The 21988-nt window shown below is 42.7% G+C and overlaps 1 protein-coding gene across 4 annotated transcripts in view; it reads left to right on the top strand.

Annotated features, from left to right (window-relative positions):
• The window catches only part of LOC141107520 (class I histocompatibility antigen, F10 alpha chain-like), a 215687-nt gene extending 195438 nt beyond the window's left edge, over positions 1–20249 (top strand). For all 4 annotated transcript variants that reach the window (XM_073598309.1, XM_073598307.1, XM_073598308.1 and 1 more), the window contains exons 4-7: positions 9408–9683; positions 13648–13746; positions 15467–15496; positions 15790–20249. In XM_073598309.1, coding sequence (XP_073454410.1) covers positions 9408–9683; positions 13648–13746; positions 15467–15496; positions 15790–15833 — 449 coding nt within the window. In that variant the 3' untranslated portion in view covers positions 15834–20249. The remainder of the gene's footprint in view (positions 1–9407; positions 9684–13647; positions 13747–15466; positions 15497–15789) is intronic.
• Positions 20250–21988: the final 1739 nt, after the last annotated feature.

Raw genomic sequence — 21988 nt, 5'->3', positions numbered from 1 at the left:
CAGTTATTTAATCAAGTTTTCATAGTCTTGGGAGTATCTATATATGAACCAGGGAGACCAAGTTTCGTGATAACGATCAACTTTTTCTTCTGACTGTGCCCGTGTGTCTTCCATTTCACAAATATATGAAATTTTTTGCAGCCAGTCTTTTAGAGATGGAACTGTGGTTGATTTCCAGTACAGTGGAATAAGAGACTTGGCCGCATTTAGTAGGTGTCTGATAAGAGAATTTTTGTATCTTTTAAAGGTAAAATTTGTAATGTGAAGCAAGCAACATGCTGCGTTAAGTTTGAGCTTGGTCTCCGTGATTCGGTATATTACCTCTTTGACCCTGTTCCAGTACGGTGTTATTCGTTCACATTGCCACCAAATGTGCATTAGAGTTCCTTTTTCTTTGTTGCACCTCCAGCATATGTCTGGCAACTGGGGGAACCATTTGTGAATCTTAGCTGGAGTTGCATACCAATGCGTAAGCATTTTATACGCCGTCTCCTGCATTCTCGTGCTTAAGGAGCACTTATGCGCCATAATACAGGCTCTCTCCCATTGGGTATCTGAAATTGTCATGTCAAGGCAGTCTGACCATCTCTCTCTGAGCCTATTATCTGCGGGTTTTTTCGAGTTTTCTAGCCACTGGTAAGCGACTGATGTGGTCTTTTCAATCTGCTCTCCCTTTAGGCACACCGACTCCAACTCAGTAGGCTCTCTAGTGAAGTGACTCTTACGAGTGACATTGTTAACGTAACTTCTGACCTGGAAGTATGACCATAAGGGAAGGGAAGGTATATTGTTGTCAGCCTTTAGATTGGTCAAGTCTTTCATTATCTTGTTATCAAAGCAATGGTACGTCAGAAGTGGTAATTTTTGATCAGAGGATCGCAAGAGGTGGTTCCCCATTCCAGGTGGGAAGTCTGGGTTGTTTTGCAATGGGGTGAGAGGGCTGAGAGGCGAAGAAAGTTTGGGTTGTTTAGCTAGATGATGAAAGATTTCTAGAGTGGTCCCTATCAGAGGGTGTACTCTCAGAGTCGAGGGGTATTTGAGTTTTGGTATCCAGGGGGAGAACAGCAGGGGAATTGGGCTCAGCTCGTTTTCTAACGACACCCAGTCCTTTACGCCGCCATGACAGTGCCAGTCTATGATCCTGGCAATGTGTGTGGCATGATAGTACATTTTAAAATCTGGTATCCCTAACCCTCCCGCTGCTTTGGCTCTCGTTAGTAGGGAAAATTTAATACGTGGTGGTTTGTGTGCCCAAATGAATCGCGCTTGAAGAGCCTGAAGTGATCTAAAAAAGCTTTGTGGGATTTTGATAGGGAGCGTGCGTAGTAAATATAGGATTTTAGGCAGTATGACCATTTTGCAAATGGCCACCCTGCCAAACCATGAAAAGAACCCCGTGTGCCAGGTTTGTAAATCTTTTTCTATGATTTTGAGAAGGGGAGGGAAGTTTCGGGAAAAGATAGAGGACAACTTAGGTGTAAGCCAAACTCCCAGGTATTTGACAGCCTGTGTTTCCCACTTGAAAGGGCTATTGTCTTGGATTGTCTTTAGTGTTTGTTCTGGGAGTGAAATATTCATCGCCTCCGATTTCGAAAAGTTTATCTTAAGATTAGAAATATAACCGAATATTGCGAACTCTCTCATAAGGGAGGGGATGGATATATGTGGGTCCGTCAAGAAAAAGAGTAAATCATCGGCATATGCCGCTACTTTATATTCACGCCCTATGACCTCAAATCCCTTTACAGCAGTATTCACTAGGATTCGTCTAATAAATGGTTCTAATGATATTATGAATAGCAGGGGCGACAGTGGGCAGCCCTGTCTTGTCCCATTGTTTATGCTTACTTTATCTGATAGTGAACCGTTTATTTTGAGTCTAGCTGAAGGGCTTTGGTATAAGGAGGTTATCCAGGCCATCATTCCTGGTCCCAGGCCTATGTGTCTGCAGGTTTCAAACATGTAGTCCCAGGCTACTCGATCGAAGGCCTTCTCCGCGTCCGTGGACAGGAGAAGACCCTCGATCTTTCGTCCATGGGCGGCGTGAATCAGGTTTAGGGCTTTGGTGACATTATCCCTTGCCTCTCTTCCAGGCATAAAGCCTGCCTGTTCCGGTCCTATCACATTATGAAGTAGAGGTTTCAGTCTATTAGAAATGATTTTGGCCAATATCTTCACATCCAAATTCAATAGTGATATGGGCCTATAGCTGGAACAGTGAAGGGGGTCCTTATCTGGCTTGGGTAACACAGTGATAAAGGCCGATAGAAATTCTGGGGGTACCGTTCTTGGCTTTGATAAGGTATTTAATGCATTTTGGAGGTGTGGGGACAATGTGTCGACGAATGTCTTGTAGTATATGGCCGTGAATCCATCAGGGCCTGGGCTCTTACCTTGTTTTAGATCTTTAATGGCAAGTTTGAGTTCCGGCAGGTCCACGGGACTCTCGAGTGACGCGGCATCCTCCACTGTAAGTGAGGGAAGGCCCGAATCCCTCAAGAAGTCCCGCATCACCTGGAGCCTTTCTCCCTGCAAATCATGTGGTCTATGTTGAGTTGGAAGATTATATAAATTGGAATAAAATTCCTGAAAGTGTTGTGCTATTTTGTCCGTTGTTCTATCCACCCTACCCTCCTTATTTTGAATGCCTGAGATGACATGTTTATGAATGGGTCCCTTCAGAGCCCTAGCAAGTAGGTGGCCAGGTTTGTCACCTTGCTCGTAGTATATTTTTTTCCTAAAGAAAAGGAAGCGTTTCGTTTTAGATTCTAGAAGCTGTTTAAGGGTCAATCTTGTCTCGAGAAGAGCAGTCGCTGATCTGGATGTCAAAGATTGCTTGTGTAAGGTTTCAAGGCTACGTATTTTTTGCGTTAATAGGAAGATTTCCTTTTCTTGGTCTTTCTTTTTTTGTGCACCCATCCTAATTAGGTCTCCCCTGATGGAGCACTTGTGGGCCTCCCAGACCATCAGTGGATCCATGCCCGGGGTCACGTTATGCCTGAAGAACTCATTCAAAGCTGCGGTCAATGTAGACAGCATAACTGGGTCAGTTAAGAGAGAGGAATTCAGTCTCCAAGTTCCCGATCTGGCCGGGTTATCTGTCAAGTTTAGGCCAATGGAAACTGGGGCATGGTCAGAGATAGTCTGTATCCCTATGTTTGCCTCTCTAACTAGGTGGAGATCCCTCTGTGTGATAAAGATGTAATCGATCCTCGAGTGGCGATCATGGGGGATAGAATAAAAGGAGAAATCTTTGTCCTCAGGGTGTAGGAAGCGCCACGTGTCAACTAAGTCTAAGGAGTGGAGGAGAATTTTGATCTTTTTTAATATTTTATAGGTAATGAAGGTTTTTCCTGTTGACGTATCTACTAACGGATTTAAGGGAATGTTAAAATCTCCCCCTAAAATTAAGCGACCTGTGCTAAAACCCTCCAACTCCCTCATTAACTTTTTGCAGAAAGACAGGTGTGAGGTATTGGGGAAATAAACATTTGCTAATGTGGTGGGAACCCCCAAACATTTCCCTTTGATAAAAATATATCTCCCCCCTGGGTCAACCAATTTATCTGTGATCTCGAATGAAGCCTCCCTACTGAGCAGTATTGTCACTCCCTTAGATTTGGAACTGTCGTTTGTGGCGTGGTGTGCCTCTGTGAAGTAAGAGTCGGTGAGCCTGGGAACCTGGTTTGTTTTAAAGTGGGTCTCTTGCAGGAAAACAATTTTAGGCTTACCTTTTTTTAATTCCCGCAAGAGAGTAGTGCGTTTCTCCGGAATGTTTAGGCCTTTGACGTCGTGGGATACCACCATAGGGTTTCGGCCTAACGCAGAGTAAGCCATTGTTCAGGACCAGAGAGAGACCGCAGACAGTACCTGTAACCACAACTATAAAAAAGTACCTGTTAGAATTTAAGTACCTAAACGTAGTTGTACTACCTCAATCTGTGACTAAGAAGAATGAGAAGGAATAGATGAGAAGATATGAGTATGGTGAGAAATTAGAAATAAGAGTACGGAGAGTGAGAATTACAACCTTCCCAGACTATAATAACGTCTGAGTTGATCAATAGTTAGTGCGTGAAAGTGGGTCTATAACCCCTCTCACACACTCTGTGGGGACACGGGAGGCACGCGGTCAGATACCAGTCCCAACTTAACAAAAGTGGAGAATAGAAAAAAAAAAAAAAAGTTAAATGAACTGTCAGGGACTTAGAACAGCCAGACCACGGCCCGTTTTAGCAAGTGGATAGTGTCTAATGGTCCTTTCTGCCGCTTGAGCTGTTAGAGCGGGGCTCCGACCAAGAAAACGGAGCGGGACAAGCAGTCGCTATATTAACTTATAGAAATATATGGGGTGGTGGGATCAGGACGTGAAAGGCATATTCGCCTCCCTACCCTTCCCCTCCCCCCTCCCTTATGGGAATCACTTAGTGCCGGAACCAAAAAACAGAAAAAACACTGAGAACAAAAACAGACATTCCCAGGGGTAAGTATAAGCAGGAACTCTACATTAAGTTAAAGGTCCCCATCCGGTTTGTGTTGACGCCTAAAATGGATAGGAGGTATAAGTTTCTTGCTAGGTCTCTGGGTAGGCTGGTCCAGTAGCATGGTCTATCTGGGCTTCTTGTGGATATATAACAACCAGCAGGCAGTATCATGTTTTCTGAGTGGGGTACATATCAACGCCCTGGGCAGCAACCTTGTCTCCCGCATTCCTGTTAGGCTGGTAAGTTCACAATGAGTGGAGCAAAGGTTAGTGTAATTCATCCCAGGGATCTTGTGGGACTCCCCTGGTGGGAGGTTTGAAAGTACCCAGTTTTCTGCCAAACAGCCCACTCTATCCCTCCCATGTGTGGAGAGAAAAAAAAAAAAAAGGGGGGGGGGGGAGGAGGGACCCTAAACAAGGGCGACACTAGTAGTAGTAGGTCTCTCCATCCAAGTGTCAAATGATCCGGAACGGGGAGTCCATGCATGAAAACTTAGCTGTAGCATAAACAAAATATCTGCTCAATTTAGCATATATGCTAAGGTGTGAGTTGAAACCTGGGTGAAACAGATCATCGGTATGTGATATGATTCTCGCGCTCACGCATCCATTAACATCCTGGAGGAATGTGCTTTGCCCCTTGGAGTACCAGCGATTGACCCATCTTGCCGATTCTGCTTCTGCTTCTTAGCAAGGGGCTTCTCTGGGGTCACTGTAGGGGAGTGCGGTGGGCTTCTGTCTCCAAATGGGAGTAAAAACTCCTGATACCATTCCGGTAAGTCAATCTCACCCAACTGCAGGGCGCTGCAAAACTCCTGGAGGTCACTTGGGGTGCGGAGAAAGTGTTGTTTGCCATTGTGCGACACTGAGAGGGCAAAGGGGAAGCGCCACGTGTACCGAAGATCTTTTGCCCGTAGCGCCTCTAGCAAGGGTCGCAGGGCTCTGCGATTTTTTTAGCGTAATTTGGGAAAGATCTTGAAATAAAGTTATGTGGGCGCCGTTGAACACAATCTGCTCATTTCTGCGTGCCTTGTACATGATCTCCTCTTTAAGGGAAAAACTTTGTAGACAGCATATGATGTCACGAGGAGGAAGTGTATCTGGGCCTCTGGCTCTTAGAGCTCTGTGCGCTCTGACAAATTCAATGTCCCCTTCCTCTGGTCTCTCCAGGAGGCTATTAAAAACCCTCTGCAGTACATGAGTTATTTGGTCAGCATCAACTGATTCTGGTATACCTCGAACTCTAATGTTATTCCTTCTCCCCCTGTTATCGAGGTCTTCCAGGTGTCTGTTCATCTCAATAAAATGAAGTGCATGGGAGGAGGCCGCCCTTTCTAGCCTGTTTATGGCTTTATCTCTGTGTTTTCCTGCTGCTTCAGCGGTGGCCATCTTCTCTGTGAGAACTAACAGGTTGGTTTTAAGATCCGTGATAGCTGCTGAGAATGAGGCTTTAATGTCAGCAGCAAAGACTGACATATCTGCATAAGTTAGTGGATTATCAGGACGTGCCCCTCTCCTACCGTTATCCTCTGTAGCAGACAGGGAGTCTTCGCTGAGATCCTCCTCATGCTGCACCGGCGCCATCTTCCCTCCTGCAGTTACTTTCTGTATCACGGCTTGATTCTTGAAAATCTCTGAAATGTTCCTCCCGGCAGATGCAGCGGTAGAGCGGCGGGAACGAGTGTGCTGTGGGAGACGATTCTGTCTGCTCATCGTCGCTTGCTGAGCGGCAGATAGACTGGTTTGGGCCACTGGTCTGACAGAGCTCCTCGTTTAGGCTGCCGTCTCCATCGCGCGCCAAGCCACGCCCCCTTTTTTTTTTTTATTTGTAGTGAAAAAAAAAGAAAAAACCCCAGTGGTGATCAAATACCACCAAAAGAAAACTCTATTTGAGGGAAAAATGGTGCAATTGCCATTCAATGTGATAGCACTGGAAGCTGAAATTTGGACTGGGCAGGAAGGGGGGAAAGATCCTGACAAATGATTGAACAGGTGTCTCTGTATGTGTACGATCCTCTTATAATGTGCATCCGGAAAGTATTCACAGCGCCTCACTTTTTCCACATTTTGTTATGTTACAGCCTTATTCCAAAATGGATTCAATTCATTATTTTCCCTAAAATTCTACAAACAATATGCCATGATGACAACATGAAAGAAGTTTGAAATCTTTGCAAATGTATTAAATAAAAAACAAAACAAATCACATGTACATAAGTATTCACAGCCTTTGCTCAATCCTCAAGCATCTTTTGGCACCAATTACAGCCTCAAGTCTTTTGGAGTATGATGCTACAAGCTTGGCACACCTATTTTTGGGCAGTTTCTCCCATTCTTCTTTACAGGACCTCTCAAGCTCCAGTTGGATGGGAAGCGTTGGTGCACAGCCATTTTCAGACCTCTCCAGAGATGTTCAATCGGGTTCAAGTCTGGGCTCTGGCTGGGCCACTCAAGGACAGTCACAGAGTTGTCCTGTAGCCACTCCTTTGATATCTTGGCTGTGTGCTTGGGGTCGTTGTCCTGTTTGAAAATGAACCTTCGCACCAGTCTGAGGTCCAGAGTCCTCTGTATTCATCAAGGGTATCTCATACATTGCTGCATTCATCTTTTCCTTGATCCGGACTAGCCCCCCTCCTGCCACTGAAAAACATCTCCATAGCATGATGCTGCCACCACCATGCTTCACTGTAGAGATGGCATTGGCCAGGTGACAAGCAGTGCCTGGTTTCCTCCAGACATGGCGCTTGCCATTCAGGCCAAAGAGTTTGATCTTTGTCTCCTCATACCAGAGAATCTTGTTTCTCATGGTCTGAGAGTCCTTCAGGTGCCTTTTGGCAAACTCGAGGCAGGCTGTCATGTGCCTTTTTACTAGGGGTGCAACGGATCATCACCGATCCGTGATCCGAGCGGTTCAGCCTGTTCGGATCGGCACACACACGATCCGCGGAGCACTCCGCCACCTCGGCCTTAGGAAAGGCCGCGGCTTCGGCCTAGCTCTGGAGCACCGGCCATCTTGGTACACCCGGCAGCGGCCTAGGTGAGCGGCACACTGACGTCATCATCAGCCGTCTCAACTGCAAGCAAGCAAGCTCCAATTGTAGGGGAGATGTGGAAATTAGTGGGGGAGATGTGGATATTAGTGGGGGAGATGTGAGGAGATGTGGATATTAGTGGGGGAGATGTAGGGAGATGTGGATATTTAGTGGGGGAGATGTGGATATTAGTAGGGGAGATGTGGATATTAGTGGGGGAGATGTGGATATTACAGTGGGGGGAGATGTGGATATTACAGTGGGGGAGATGTCCATTACAGTGGAAGAGATGACATGGATATTACAGTGGGGGAGATGACGTGGATATTACAGTGGAGGAGATGACATGGATATTACAGTGGGGGGAGATGTCGATATTACAGTGGTGAGATTGTGAAGATTACAGTGGGGACTATATGGTGGTGGAATTTACAAGTTTTTGTAAATTAAATTAATTATTTTTTTTTGTTGTTGATCCGTGAGTCCTGATCTGAGGAACGATCCGAACCGTGAGTTTTTTGATCCGTTGCACCCCTACTTTTTACTGAGGAGTGGCTTCCGTCTGGCCACTCTACCATACAGGCCTGATTGGTGGAGCACTGCAGAGAAGGTTGTTCTTCTGGAAGGTCCTCCTCCCTCCACAGAGAAACAATGGAGCGAAGTCAGAATGGCCATCGGTTCTTGGTCACCTCCCTGACTAAGACCCTTCTCCCCCGATCACTCAGTTTGACCGGGCGGCTCGCTCTAGGAAGAGTCCTGGTGGTTCCAAACTTCATCCATTCACAGATGATAGAGGCCACTGTGCTCATTGGGACCTTGAATGCTGTAGACATTTTTCTATACCCTTCCCCAGATCTTGGCCTCGATACAAACTCAGAGGTCTACTGACATGCACTGTTAACTGTGGGACCTTTATATAGACAGGTGTGTGCCTTTCCAAGTCATGTCCAATCCACTGAATTTACCACAGGTGGACTACAATCAAGCTGTAGAAACATCTCAAGGATGATCATTGGAAACAGGATGAGAAACACCTGAGCTCAACTTTAAGGGGTTGATTTACTAAAGGCCAATAGACTGTGCACCTTGGAAAGTGCAATTGCACTCTGCAAGTGCAGTTGCTCCAGAGCTTAGTAAATGAGGTAAAGCTTCACTTTGCAAAGAATACCCAATCACATGCAAGGAAAATAAAAAAACAGCATTTTTGCTTGCACATGAACGGTTGATGAAAGTCAGCAGAGCTTCTGCTCATTTACTAAACTCTGGAGCAACTGCTCTTGCCGTGTGCAACTGCACTTTCCAAAGTGCACAGTCTTTTTGCCTTTAGTAAATCAACCCCTATGTGTCATGGCAAAAGCTGTGAATACATAGGCTACTTTCACACTGAGGCAGGAGCGTTAGCGGTAAATCGCCTCTAAAATTAGCGGCGCTTTACCGCTGTAATAACAGCACTTTTCAGACGCTAGTGGGGTGCTTTTAACCCCCGCTTGTGGCCGAATAAAGGGTTGTTAGCGCCCGCAAAGCGTCGCTGCCAAATCGCCTGCAAAGCGCTTCGGCATTGATTCCAATGGCAGGGACGGTGTATTCCCCACTCTCACACCGCCTGAAGGATGCTGCTTGAAGGCCTTTTTCTAACGTCCTACAAGCACACCGATCCAGTGTGAAAGCACTCGGGCTTTCACACCGGGGCTGCAGGGGAGGCTTTTTAAGTCGCTTTTACAGGTGCTATTATTAGCCCTTTAGTGCCTCAAAGCAAAAAGCAATTTTGGAATAGGGCTGTAACATAACAAAATGTGGAAAAAGTGAAGCATTATGAATACTTTCTGGATGTATTGTACCTGTATACCATCAGTGTTTTTTATATATTTCTCTTTGTTTTGTCTCCCTTTCAGTGCGCCCAGAGGTGAAGGTGTGGGGTCATCGTCAGTCGGATGATGTGACAAGACTTCAGTGCCTGGTGTACGGGTTTCACCCCCGACCTGTGGAGGTGAAGTGGATGAGGAATGGGAAGGACCATCTTCCTTCAGATGAAATGAGTCCAATTCTCCCCCATCCTGATGGCACCTATCAGATCAGAGTCAGTGTGGAAGTGCCAACCAAGGAAGCAGACACTTACTCCTGTCATGTGGACCACAGCAGTCTGGAGGAGGTTCTCACTAAGAAATACGGTGAGTAGAAGAAGAAAGTTTGATGATAAAATATCTAACCATGAATACACATGAGGTCTGCCGTCATGAATATAAAGATATATATATTGCAATAGGTCCTTTTCAAGATAAATCATTAAAATATCCATGTAATGTGTATTTATTCCTTCCTCCTGATATATGTGCTCTGTACATTTGCACCAATAGAACTGTCATACATTGTATAGATGGAGACATTCTGAGAGAGATAAAGACTGTTTGGGTTTGATTTACTAAAGACAAATAGACTGTGCACTCTGCAAGGGCAATAACTCCAGAGCTTTGTAAATGAGCAGAAGCTTTGCTGACTTCCATCATCCAATCACGTGCAAGCAAAATGCTGTTTTTTTATTTTCCTTGCATGTGATTGGGTATTCTTTATAAAGTGAAGCTTCAGCTCATTTACTTATATCTCGAGCAATTGCACTATCGGAGTGCACTGGCTATTTGCCTTTAGTAAATCAACCCCTCTATGTTCATATTCACAACATGTCTTGAAAATAGAATTGCCAATCCAAAACTATTAAATCACAAATAGTACCTGCGCTAAAGCTCTAATTGCCAAGAAACGAGCAGCTGAAACAATATTACAGGCTACAATATAAACACAATTATATAAAAAAGGCATTGCTAAACAAATATTAAAAATAGACAGAGACTGGAAAAGGATGGACAAAGAAGTGCAAAACAATTAAAATTGATCAGGTAAGTCCATAAAGTCCTTAAATGGCTGGTAGATGGGTCTCATAAGGATGTCTGACCAAATAAATAAATTTGACCTTGCAGTCAAAAAGCAGTCAAACATCTTCAGAAATGGAACATCTCTCAACTTCTCCCTTGGGTAAACATATTCAGTAGTTGTTCCTACCCTGGTGACCATCAGAACTCCCAATGGGTAGAAGTCAAAAAGAAAGGCAGAGGTATCTCATATTCCAGTATTTGTTAAAAAAAGTCCATTTATTTCAAGTAAAATAATGCCCTCACATTTAAAAAAAATAGAAAACCACATTAGAAAGTTTCAAGATGGCCACTGCATTCGGTGTGCAATGACGTCACCCGCTATGACTCCGTCCTACGCGTTTCTTCAGCAATGACGTTCTGCGGTTTTAAATAGGAGTGAATTATTGATTTTATTTGTTTTGCACTTTTCCTTACATTTTTCCAGACTCTGTCTATTTTTAATAATAGCGGAGCACTGTATTTTTCATATAATCCAGAACTATTATCTGAGTCACTTTTTTTTAAATATTACATTACGTAAAGAACATAAGATAGTCACTGACCAATCCCTGTGATTAAGGCAAGGGGAAGCTACAGTCATGTCTATAGGAGAAATGCAGACAGGACCTCCAGCCACCATGAGTAAATAAGTTCAAGTGTAACTTCAGTGTGAAAAAAAAAATGTGAACAGGCAGAATTTTGAATACAGAAAATACATACTGGGGCTGATTTACTAAAGCCAAATAGACTAAGCACTTAGCAAGGGAGTTTACTCCAGACCTTAGTAAATGAGGGGAAGTTCTGCTGACTTATGTTATCTAATCATGTGCAAGCAAAAATGCTGTTCCTTTCATTTTCCTTGCCTGTTATTGGGTATTCTTTGCATAGTGAAGCTTCATCTCATTTAAGCTCTTAAGTAAATGTCCTTGCAGAATTCAATTGCACTTGCAAAGTGAACAAGCTATTTGCCTTTAGTAAGTCAATCCCACTATGGGGTTGATTTAGTAAAGGCAAATCCACTTTGCACTGCAAGTGTGCTTGGAAGTGCAGTCACTGTAGTAAATAACCCCCTATGTCTCTTCAGCAATAAAGTTGCTGTCCTGTCTGTCTGCACTGTACACTGAGCTAGTCACACACAGCTCAGGGTATAATTTCAGCAGTGCAGAGATGACTGAACACCCGAGCATGCATGGGAGGGACGATATCTCAGCCCGGCCAATAAAAACAGCTGTGGGGATTGATACCTAAAATCAGTTGATACTTATTTTACATGAACAATGTGGCTAATTAATAAGACTGTGAGCGGTGCCCTCTAAAGAGTGATCTGCAGTGGATCAGTCTATAAAGGGCATTTGACAGGCATTATGCTGCCTCCTTACTGCTTGTTTTAACCCCTTCCTGCCGAGCGTACGCAGATGTGCGGCCTCGGCTTTCGGGGGTTATACCGGGATGATGCCCGCAGCTGCTGTTTTTTTTAGAGACGGCCATCGGCTTTCCAGGGATAACAACCGATGCAGCTAAGAGCCGCTCTGCTGTTATCCTGGAGGATGTCCCCCCTCACGCCGCTCTAACCGGGCCTCCTGTTGCACCGGGAGGCTCGATCAAACATCCGCCACTTCCGGTGGCTAGTGACAGACTGGAACGAAGCCGGAAACTGTTTCATTCCAGTCTCCTGATTGTAAACACGGAAGCGACTTCACAATGTTACTTCCTGTTTACTCGGCTGCCAATGGCGCTGGTTTAAAAAAAATATACAGTATTCAGAATCGCCGAAAATGGCGATCTGAATACTTTGAAGTGCAAAGGAGGGATCATGGGTCTTCTAGACCCCCGATCCCTCCATAAAGAGTACCTGTCACTGCCTATTACTGTCACAAGGGATGTTTACATTCCTTGTGACAGCAATAAAAGTGATCAAAAATTTTTTTTTGTTTAAACACAATTTATTAATATAAAAATAAATAAGAAACAAAAAAAACATTTTTGTAAAGCGCCCCCCTCCCCGCGAGCTCACGCAGCAAAGAAAACGCATACGGAAGTCGCACCCGCATATGTAAACGATGTTCAATCCACACATGTGAGGTATCGCCGCGTTCGTCAGAGCAAGAGCAATAATTCTAGCACTAGAGTTCCTCTGTATCTCTAACCTGGTAACCTTAAACAAATTTAAAGCATTGCCTATGGAGATTTTTAGGTACCTTAGTTTGCCACCATTCCACGAGTGCGTGCAATTATAAAGCATGACATGTTTGGTATCTATTTACTCGGCGTAACATCATCTTTCACATTATACAAAGAAATTGGGCTACCTTTACTGTTTCGTTTTTTTTTAATTCATGAAAGTGTCCCTTTTCCCAAAAAGTTGCGTTTAAAACACCGCTGCACAAATACCGTGTGACATAAAATATTGCAACAATCGCCATTTTATTCTCTAGATTCTCTGCTAAAAAAATGTATATAATGTTTGGGGGTTCTAAGTAATTTTCTAGCAAAAAATACGGATTTTAACTTGTAAACACCAAATGTCAGAAATGGGCTTAGTCATGAAAGGGTTAATGTCTAAAGACCTGCATGTGAACCCAACAGGGGATAATTTTTGCTGCACTTCGATGCAAAGCATCATGGCTGCGGAATGTACACCCCACTTGCTGTCATGGCAGCTTTAGTAGATGCAGTTGGAGGACAATAATGCTGCTCAACCGCACCCCTGACTGCAAGTGTAAACAAGGTCTTACTGTCAGATGATGTACAGTATATCTACTCAAACAGCCTTTGCAAAGAAATTGTCAGCTGATTTCAATTGGCATGGTAAAGACAAGCCTGGCATAAAATTCCAGGAGTTTTCCCGCACCCTGGAAGCCTCATGTGTTGTGTACACCCTGCTATTCTAGAGGTTGGCTGTATGCAGCCTTATGCTTGTCAAGACTGGTGCTTCTGTGTATCAGCATTTACCCACAGATGTGCATGCGGGTACACAGAGGTTCGGTGTATGGTAATTATGTCATACGTGTATGAAGGGGTACACAGTGATGCACAGAAGCATCAATATTTTTAAAGAGTATGACGTGGGAAAACACCCAGAATTTTACACTGGGCATATACTGTATACGGTTTCTTCCCATCTGTGTACATGAGGTCTGACTATTACATGTCTTCTATTATAAAGTATCTTCACCTGAACTTCTCACTCAGTATTCCCACCATCTCATACATCTCTCTCTTTCAGAACCTGACAATGGCACCCAATATACAATGATTATTGCCATTGCCTGTGCTGTTGTCATCATCGCAGTCATCCTTGGTGTTGGAATCTTTTGCTACAAAAGTAAGTGACAGATTTTAATTTTTTTTCTCAGAGGTTCCTTTCTTTCACAATATAAATGAATGAAGCTCAGATGAATTTGTTTGCTTAAAGTGACAATTATGGAAGCCGCCATTGCTGCTGCCTGCCCCCCAGAGCTGGGTCCAGTACTTGGCCCGCCACTCAATCCCACAGTACCTCTTATCTGCCAAATGATGTCCTCAGTGTGACGGATGAAACGGCAACAGAGGCTTTTGTAGGGAACTAGGGGAAAGCCTCCTACCCACTGACTATGGGCCCTGGCATTTAAGGGAACACTACTTTTTGGGAGGTGTGTGCCTGGGGGACCCTTGGAGTGGTCTTGCTTCGGATTCAAGTCCATGTCTCTCCAAAAAACAGACTCTGGGAACTGGAGGACCCATATATATATTTGGGGTCTCTATGCCCGAACCAGCAACTGCTTCAGACTGTGAGATTTAGAGCAGATGTTAAAATAATCAGCTTAAGCAACCTGAAGAGTCTCCTACTCTAGTCTGTTTATTAAGGTGTTATGTTTATTAAATGTCTCTCCCATTGGGCGCCTCCTAGGTGTGCATTACCATTGTTAATTGAGTCTCCTATTGTTTCTGTCTGTTTTCAAATTTGGCTGACTTTTGGAGGTTCCTATATGATGGGATTAGCCTTGTGTCAACTCTACCTCGTTATCTAAACCATTGTGTGATGTTTTGGTTAAATGTTTGGTTTTATTTTTCATGTGGTGACTGACCTACTTTTGAAGTGTATAAAAACCTGTATTTCTGTTCAACAAACAATCATTCCTTTGGTTTTATCCCAACACCTTGTCTGTGTACGGTGATTGGGGTAAAGGTCTGGTATTAGCTCTCGGTCTGCTGGAACAGTTTGGGGGGGCAGGAAGCACTGTTTGACAGAAGCACCCAAGTGAGGTGCCAAGCGGTTCCGTCCCACTAAGTATTCTGGGTGAAATCACACTTATCATTCAATCTGGTGGACTGAGGACATACTGTGAATGCAGGGTGTCATGGGACTGCTTTTGAGGGGGCATCATTATGGCACCCTGTACTCAGTACATTGGGGCAGGGAGAGGCACTGATGTCGTCATGTCAGCACTGCTATCTGTATCATCAAGAACCACCCACTACCAGAAAAACATTTGAAGAGGAAGAGGACCCTGCACATCATGTGACCAACATTAAGACCCAAGCAAAGGAAAAAATAAAGTATAAAATAGAGGGGTTATCCGGGGGGAGGGGGGTCACAGACCTGGAACAAGCATGCTGTAAATGCCAGAAAAGTGTCACATTCCATAACTATACCTGTTCGGGGACAACAACTCAGACAACATTGAAGACAAACATTAGCAAGACAACCAGAGAATGAGCATTCTCAAAGGTAGATTGCAGCAATGGCGGCCTCCAGTATTCTCTCATGATATTGTCTCTTTATTTTATTTTATTTAATCAGCACCCATAGTGTGTCATTTACAGAAAGTAGGGTTCAGATCTTCAGTGAAAAAACAAACATTTGTAGTAACTTTCTTTATTGCCATTTATAATTATATTAGTCTGTTTTGGGTCTTTTCTCATATATTATATCCCATGTATGTGAGCTCATGGCTGTTTCTTGTCTCAAAATTCTGAAAGTTTGGATATTGGCTATGACAGATTTTGAAGAGCTTTTTATTTAATGTTTTCTTGTTTCTAACACAATAATTTATATATTTCAGAGAAGGGAAAAGGCTACAAGACCACCAGTAGTAAGTATCCCCTCATGTCCTGTTCTCTGTGTTATTATAGTGTGCGGTGTGTAGAATGTGAGAAGATGAGACGTCCTGCAGATAATCCTATTCTATGATACGTGACTTTATTATCATTACCTACATTATATGAAACAAATAGAAATAACTGGTTCTCCATTTTTGGCTCTCTATACAGACCTTTCTCTGTAATATAAAGCACAGTGTCTCTCTGTACTCTATATAATATTATATGATAATCATCATTTATCATGATCTTCCTACAGACTAAATATCTTTACTTTCTTTTACAGCTTCAGATGCCAGTTCTGACTCCTCCAGCAACCCGAAAGCCTAAATGTACCCAATGGAGTATTATGTAAGGACATCACAGGAAGAGGAGATGCATTTTTTTTCCTTTCAGATTCAGCCTATTAAACTTGCTTCTGCCTGCTTTCTTTAATACATCTAATGCCATGTAATTTAAAGAGAACCTGTCATGTATTTTAATCCACTGGTTTATAAAAGGGATAAAATTGAATGTAAAATCAGGGCGGTACACCGAATGTATGAAGATTGATAGAAGTATTTTCCCCATATTGATCAAATCATTATGGCTGACAATGTGACTCCTATAAAGGACTGTAGTATAATATATAAAATAAATGTTCATATGCAGAGTTAACTGATTGGATCAGTGCTGTGTATGTATTAGTACTGAGGATTTCTGAATAGTACCATCATCTTATTCAGTACTCCACTGCATCCAACTTCCCAGTCTCTACAGTAATATCTGAGTAATGATGAGGAGCGATATACATTGGACCCCTGTACATGTATGTACTAGAAAACTTGTGAGGATAGAATTATGGGAGATACCATTGCTGACCTTTTAAGGGTATAGACCAGTGATGGCTAACCTTGGCACCCCAGATGTTTTGGAACTACATTTCCCATGATGCTCAACTATACTGCAAAGTACATGAGCATCATGGGAAATGTAGTTCCAAAACATCTGGGGTGCCAAGGTTTGCCATCACTGGTATAGACTAATTTCTGTGTTCCTGATCTTGGCTTGGGTACATCATGAATCAGTGACCTGGAACAGGCATGATGTCAGAACTTCCATCTGTGTGCTTGTTTCAGGTCAGGGAATCATGTGTAGTAATTCAAGGATCAGGATGACAATATTTCAAGGACCAGGATGACAGCCTCAAAACTTGCACTCCTAAAAAACAATCTATCTACAGTGACATCTCTCATAACTCCATCCTCACAGGTTCCATTTATTACCAGCCATGTTTATGGAGCCGCCTTTCCTTTGTTATAGGGGGACAGTTTCTCTGGACATTCTGTACATTAGTCAGAAGAACATTGATATCCTGATACACAGCTAATGAAGTAATAAACACAAAGGGGCTGATTTACTAAAGACAAAAAGACTGCTGCTCTTTGCAAAGTGCAGTTAAAGAGCAGTTGCTCTAGAGCTTAGTAAAGCAGCAAGAGCTCTGCTGACTTCCATCATCCAATCACATGCAAGCAAAAATGCAGTTTTTTTTTCACTTGCACATGATTGGGTACTTTTTTGCAAAGTGAGGCTTTACCTCATTTACTAAGCTCTGGAGCAACTGCACTTTGCAATGTGCACAGTCTATTTGCATTTAGTAAATCAACCCAAATGTGCCATATTCAGTGACAGGTTTTCTGTAGGAATAAGATTTATACAGCAATTATCATATTATACATAATTCTGCATTTGTAGCATTGCATAATTTTCATAAGGTTTTCATATTTGCAGTATGGTGAAGGGTCTTCATTTTTTATTATGTTTGTAATTGGTAGTTTATAGTTTGATTTGTTGTTGATTTGTAAAAAAAAGACATTACATCATGCTTCTGTTTAACATCTCATTTCATCATGGACATCACTATCATATTCTGGAATTTACTGCTGGTCTTCTTCAGATGAATGATGACCCATTGGATAGATACATCTCTCCCGCTGCCCTTCTCATGTATGTCGGAGTGTTTCTGGCCGGCTTCAGCTATCTTTACAATAAATGGTGCTGTCATCTATAAACAGCAAAGGTCAGACCAACATTGACATTTCCTTTTCATTAATTTGGAGGAGTCTGTCACTGTGCGGGCCAATATCCAGAATGCACTGAACTTCTCAGTGTGTATATGAGACCTCCAAACATCATAGAGAACCTCCAGACATCATAGAGATGAAAGAAGTGTGTTAGAAAATGCTGAGCACTGAGCTGTGTTTGCCTTAGGGCTGTGTCATTGAGCTTCAGTTGGAGACACTTGTGAGATCATTCAGAATTCACTGACAGGTGCATTTGATCTGCAGTTGACTTTCCTCTGACCTGCTTTAAGCAGATTTACATACCCATAGGGGTTGATTTACTGGTGCATCTCTGCATAGAAACCAATCAGCTTCCAGGTTTTATTGTCAAAGCCTAATTGAACAAGCTGAAGTTACACACTGATTGGTTACTATACACAGCTGCATGAGATTTTGCACTCCAGTTTTAGTAAATCAACCCCATAGTCTTGTATGAGAACAAAAGCCATTTATAGAGGTCCTACCACTATTCATCACCTGTCTGAAAAAGCCTTTAGGTCTCATTCCCACGAGGCGGATCCACTCAGCTCTGTCCGCCAGCTCAGCAGGAGATCTCTCCGTTGATCTCCACTGAGCCGGCGAATGATAGGTCCCTCTCTGCTCACTGAGCAAGGAGGGGCCTGTCAGAGCGCTGCCGATTCCTATGGAGGGATCGGATGAAAATGGACAGCATGTCCGTTTTTATCAGATCTCATCCGATCCGCCAGGATAGATACGAACGTAGGGCCATACGTCTGATTTTAGCAGATCAGACTGGAAGTCAGCGGACATGGTAACTGCTGACATCCGTCGCTCCATAGACCTGCATGGAGCGTCCGTTCAGGTCCGCCTAAAAAACTGACAGGCGGACCTGAATGGTCCGTTCGTGTGAAAGGGGCCTTACAGTCCAAAACCCACATGTTATGGACCCGCTGATGTTACAATATCAAAACAGGCATATTATAAATGAGTGAACTCAGACTATTCTAGTGGAATATGAGAAGAGATTATTCATGACTTGAATCCGGATGCAAAATGTAAGTATGTTTTGTTTTGTTTTTTATTTTAATGTTGCTTAAAGGAAAGAAAAAGGTATTGATGAGTATGTATATTCCACATACAAGCCACAAATGAAAAATGATTGTGTAGAGCAATGCATGCATCACAGTGTTTTGTGGTGCCATTTGTTTTGAACACTCTGCAAAGTAGGGAAATGCACTGCAGCACATTACAATGCACATGGTGTGTGTTGCAAATTTGTTCTTAAAAAAAAGTGCAAATCCAATTTTTTTAGTCAAGCTGCATTACCCGTACTTTCAAAATAAATGGGCTGTCTTAGGGCAGTGGACCATAAAGCACTGTAATACGTTGTGTTAACATAATCTGTAAATAGGACCTAAATGTTTTTGTCAAATTCAGTTGGCTCTGTCTGGCTTCCCAGCTGCAGAAGGCTTAGCATTAGGCCTGATTCACACCTATGTAGGTTGCAGTTTTCATATTGCAGGTGCATTTTGTGTTTTTCAATACACATTTTTGATCCATTGAAGTCTATGGAACCAAAACCCAGAAAACTATTCCTGACCCTTTCCATAAATTGCACAGATGTGAACTACATCCATAGGAAACTATGTTAAATGGACTGTAGTGTGTTTCTGCAAAACTGAAAACACACTAAAAAATGCATAGGTGTGAACCAGGCCCTACCATTGTGATGCAATATTTGATTCATCAGTGCTGGGTCAGGGTTGCCATCATCCCTCTAAGGCTCGATTCACACGTATGCATGTTGCTTTTGAGCGTTTTTGGAGGTTTTTTTTCATGCTTGCCACGTTTTTGAGCAGCATTTTTGTAGCGTTTTTACAGCGTTTTTGCCGCGTTTTGCGTGTTTTTTTTTACAATTAAAAAATTTTTTTTTTTAAAAATGGCAAAAACGGTGCACTTGCGTTTTTGATGCTTGTCCATTGAATTCTATTACATGCAAAATGCTGCATTTTGCATGAAAAAAAGTCCCTGACCCTTTCCAAAAATGCAGAGGTACAAAAAGGCATTGATGTGAACATGTTCCATAGGAACCCATGTTAAAAAATTCCCATGCATTTCTGCAAAATGCATCAAAAAACACGCTAGTGTGAATGGAGCCTAATATAGTATCAAAAGATCTCTTTAAATTGGACTTTTAGGGCAACCAAAAAGTAACAAAACAATATTAAAAGTCCAATTTAAAGAGATCTTTTGATATTATATAAGCATTACCATTGTGTTCTTGGTATTATACAATAAAAACAAAGAATAATATCCCTATAAACTGCACATCAGTTGGGGAACAGAAAACTTCATACCAAACCTCCTTAATCACATCCTGAGGTTGTTGGGTGATTCAGTCAACTGGAATCCAATCATTGGTAATGTATCAGATTATGGTGGTCTAATTCCCCAGTTATATATTGAATAAATTATCTAGCACTTGAAAGAAAAAGCATTGTCCTAATCACCAGACAGAGACCTGAAATGATCAGATACAGATATGAGGCACGTGAGAGAACAAATGGCATGTTAGTAATAAGACTGTATTTACTCTATGGATATTGTCAATAAATAATAGAATTTTGGGATGTAACTATTTTTTTTAAGATTTAAATTATCAATAAAATTGGCTTGCCCCTTTGAGGTGACTCTGTTTGCTATTTGCGATTTTATTATTTTCTAAAATAGTTAGAATATATCTGCAAACTATTTTTTAAATCTGAGTCTATGATTGTGTATATAAACTCTAACAATGAACTTCCTTTTCTTAATATCCCTTTCGGTATTGAAAGTGTTTTGTAATATATGTTGTATAATAATTATTTAAAGTGGTTGTAAACCTCAGTCATGGAATTTGAGCAAAGGACATACAGTATATCAGTATAGTGTTTACTTATCTCTCTCCAAAGCTCTGAATATTGTTTTTCTCTGGTGCTTTGTTCCTCTCTTATCAGCATGAGTCACTTCTGAGAAGTTTTCCTGACACATGAGATAAATTAGTGTGTGGGGGGTCTCAGAACAGAGCTTGTCTATTCAAAACACAGTTCTTCTGTATGAATGGGAGTGTTACTTTCCTCCAATCAGCTCTGACACAATGTAACTGCAGTCTCTCTGCCCCCTCCTCTGTGCTGCTTACAGATGAAGAAAGATTTATAACACAATCTGCACTTTTCAAAAGGTGTAGAGTGAAGACTACAGATAAACAGGTAAAATGTATGTAGGGAGATTTATTTAATCTCTGTGTATCATCTGAAGCTGTTCACTTCACTAGGTATATTTGGGGGTTTACAACCATTTTAATTTGAGTGCAAAAAATACCTGTTGATTCTGATAGAAATCCAATAAGCTGATAACTTCCTGTGCTCTCTGCCTGTGCTGCATCCTTATTAGTTACATTGTTCCCATCAATCTCTCAGGACTACAACCCCCATGTTATGGAGACAAGGAAAGGGGGACGTTTAAAGACCTAACATAGTTTCTGTCATAGAGTGACAACGCTGCTTTTTCTTAGATATGATAAGCAGTGTCACATTAGGACAGGATGTGTGTTACTGGCAGGATCACCAGGTGAAAAAGGCAAAAAAACTGAAAAAAAACCACACATCTAAGGACTGTTAAGCTGGATATGTAGCACCCTCCTAGTATAGGATGCTAGGTAAATTTTAATTTCTGGCTCCTTCTGTAATCAAGAGGGCAGTGATTGTTTGTTTTGGTATGTTCAGGTTTTTACAGGCTGGGAGTTTGCTTGCTTCCCCCTGCCTCTGGAAATAACTCCCTCTTAGGGAGGGGGAAATAACCAGCCTGAATATTTATCATGCTTCAGTCAATCCCTGGAGAGGAGTGTCCAGAAGGGGGCTGGACAGGGGATAAATAGTTTGAAACACTGGAGAGCCGAGTTCTCTCTCCCAATGAGGGTTTCAACCCTCCATTAGGCAGCCCATGGACTGTGAACGAGGTCTTAAGGCGTCAGTGGAAATAGGGATAGAGGCCTGGAAGAATCTTGCTATCAGCTGGTCGCAGGAGTTCACCACAAGGGATCTGATCTGGAGAAGGACTGTCTTACTCACTGGACTGTGTATGGAGAAAGGTGGAAGCTGACCTAGGGACTAGTGAGTAAAGACCCTGCATTGATCCCTGTGATTGTGCAGTATTCTGGATATTGCATTGACTGCCAGTAGTTATGCCAGGGCTCAACAAATCCCAGGTGCCAGGTCACAATAGCGACTAGAAAATGCGGGCTGAGATGTTTTTGGCCCCAGTGATTAGCATGGGGGGGTATGGCCAGGAGCAACATAGCCGGGCGGCCAGCAGATGACACATGTATTTTCTTATGCCAGGGGTGGGGTGGGGCAGCACTGTGAGGGCAGGTTTTAAGGAGAA

This window comes from Aquarana catesbeiana, linkage group LG09 (assembly GCF_042186555.1).
Source record: "Aquarana catesbeiana isolate 2022-GZ linkage group LG09, ASM4218655v1, whole genome shotgun sequence".
Taxonomy (NCBI): domain Eukaryota; kingdom Metazoa; phylum Chordata; class Amphibia; order Anura; family Ranidae; genus Aquarana; species Aquarana catesbeiana.
This window is presented reverse-complemented; position numbering and strand designations above follow the sequence as displayed.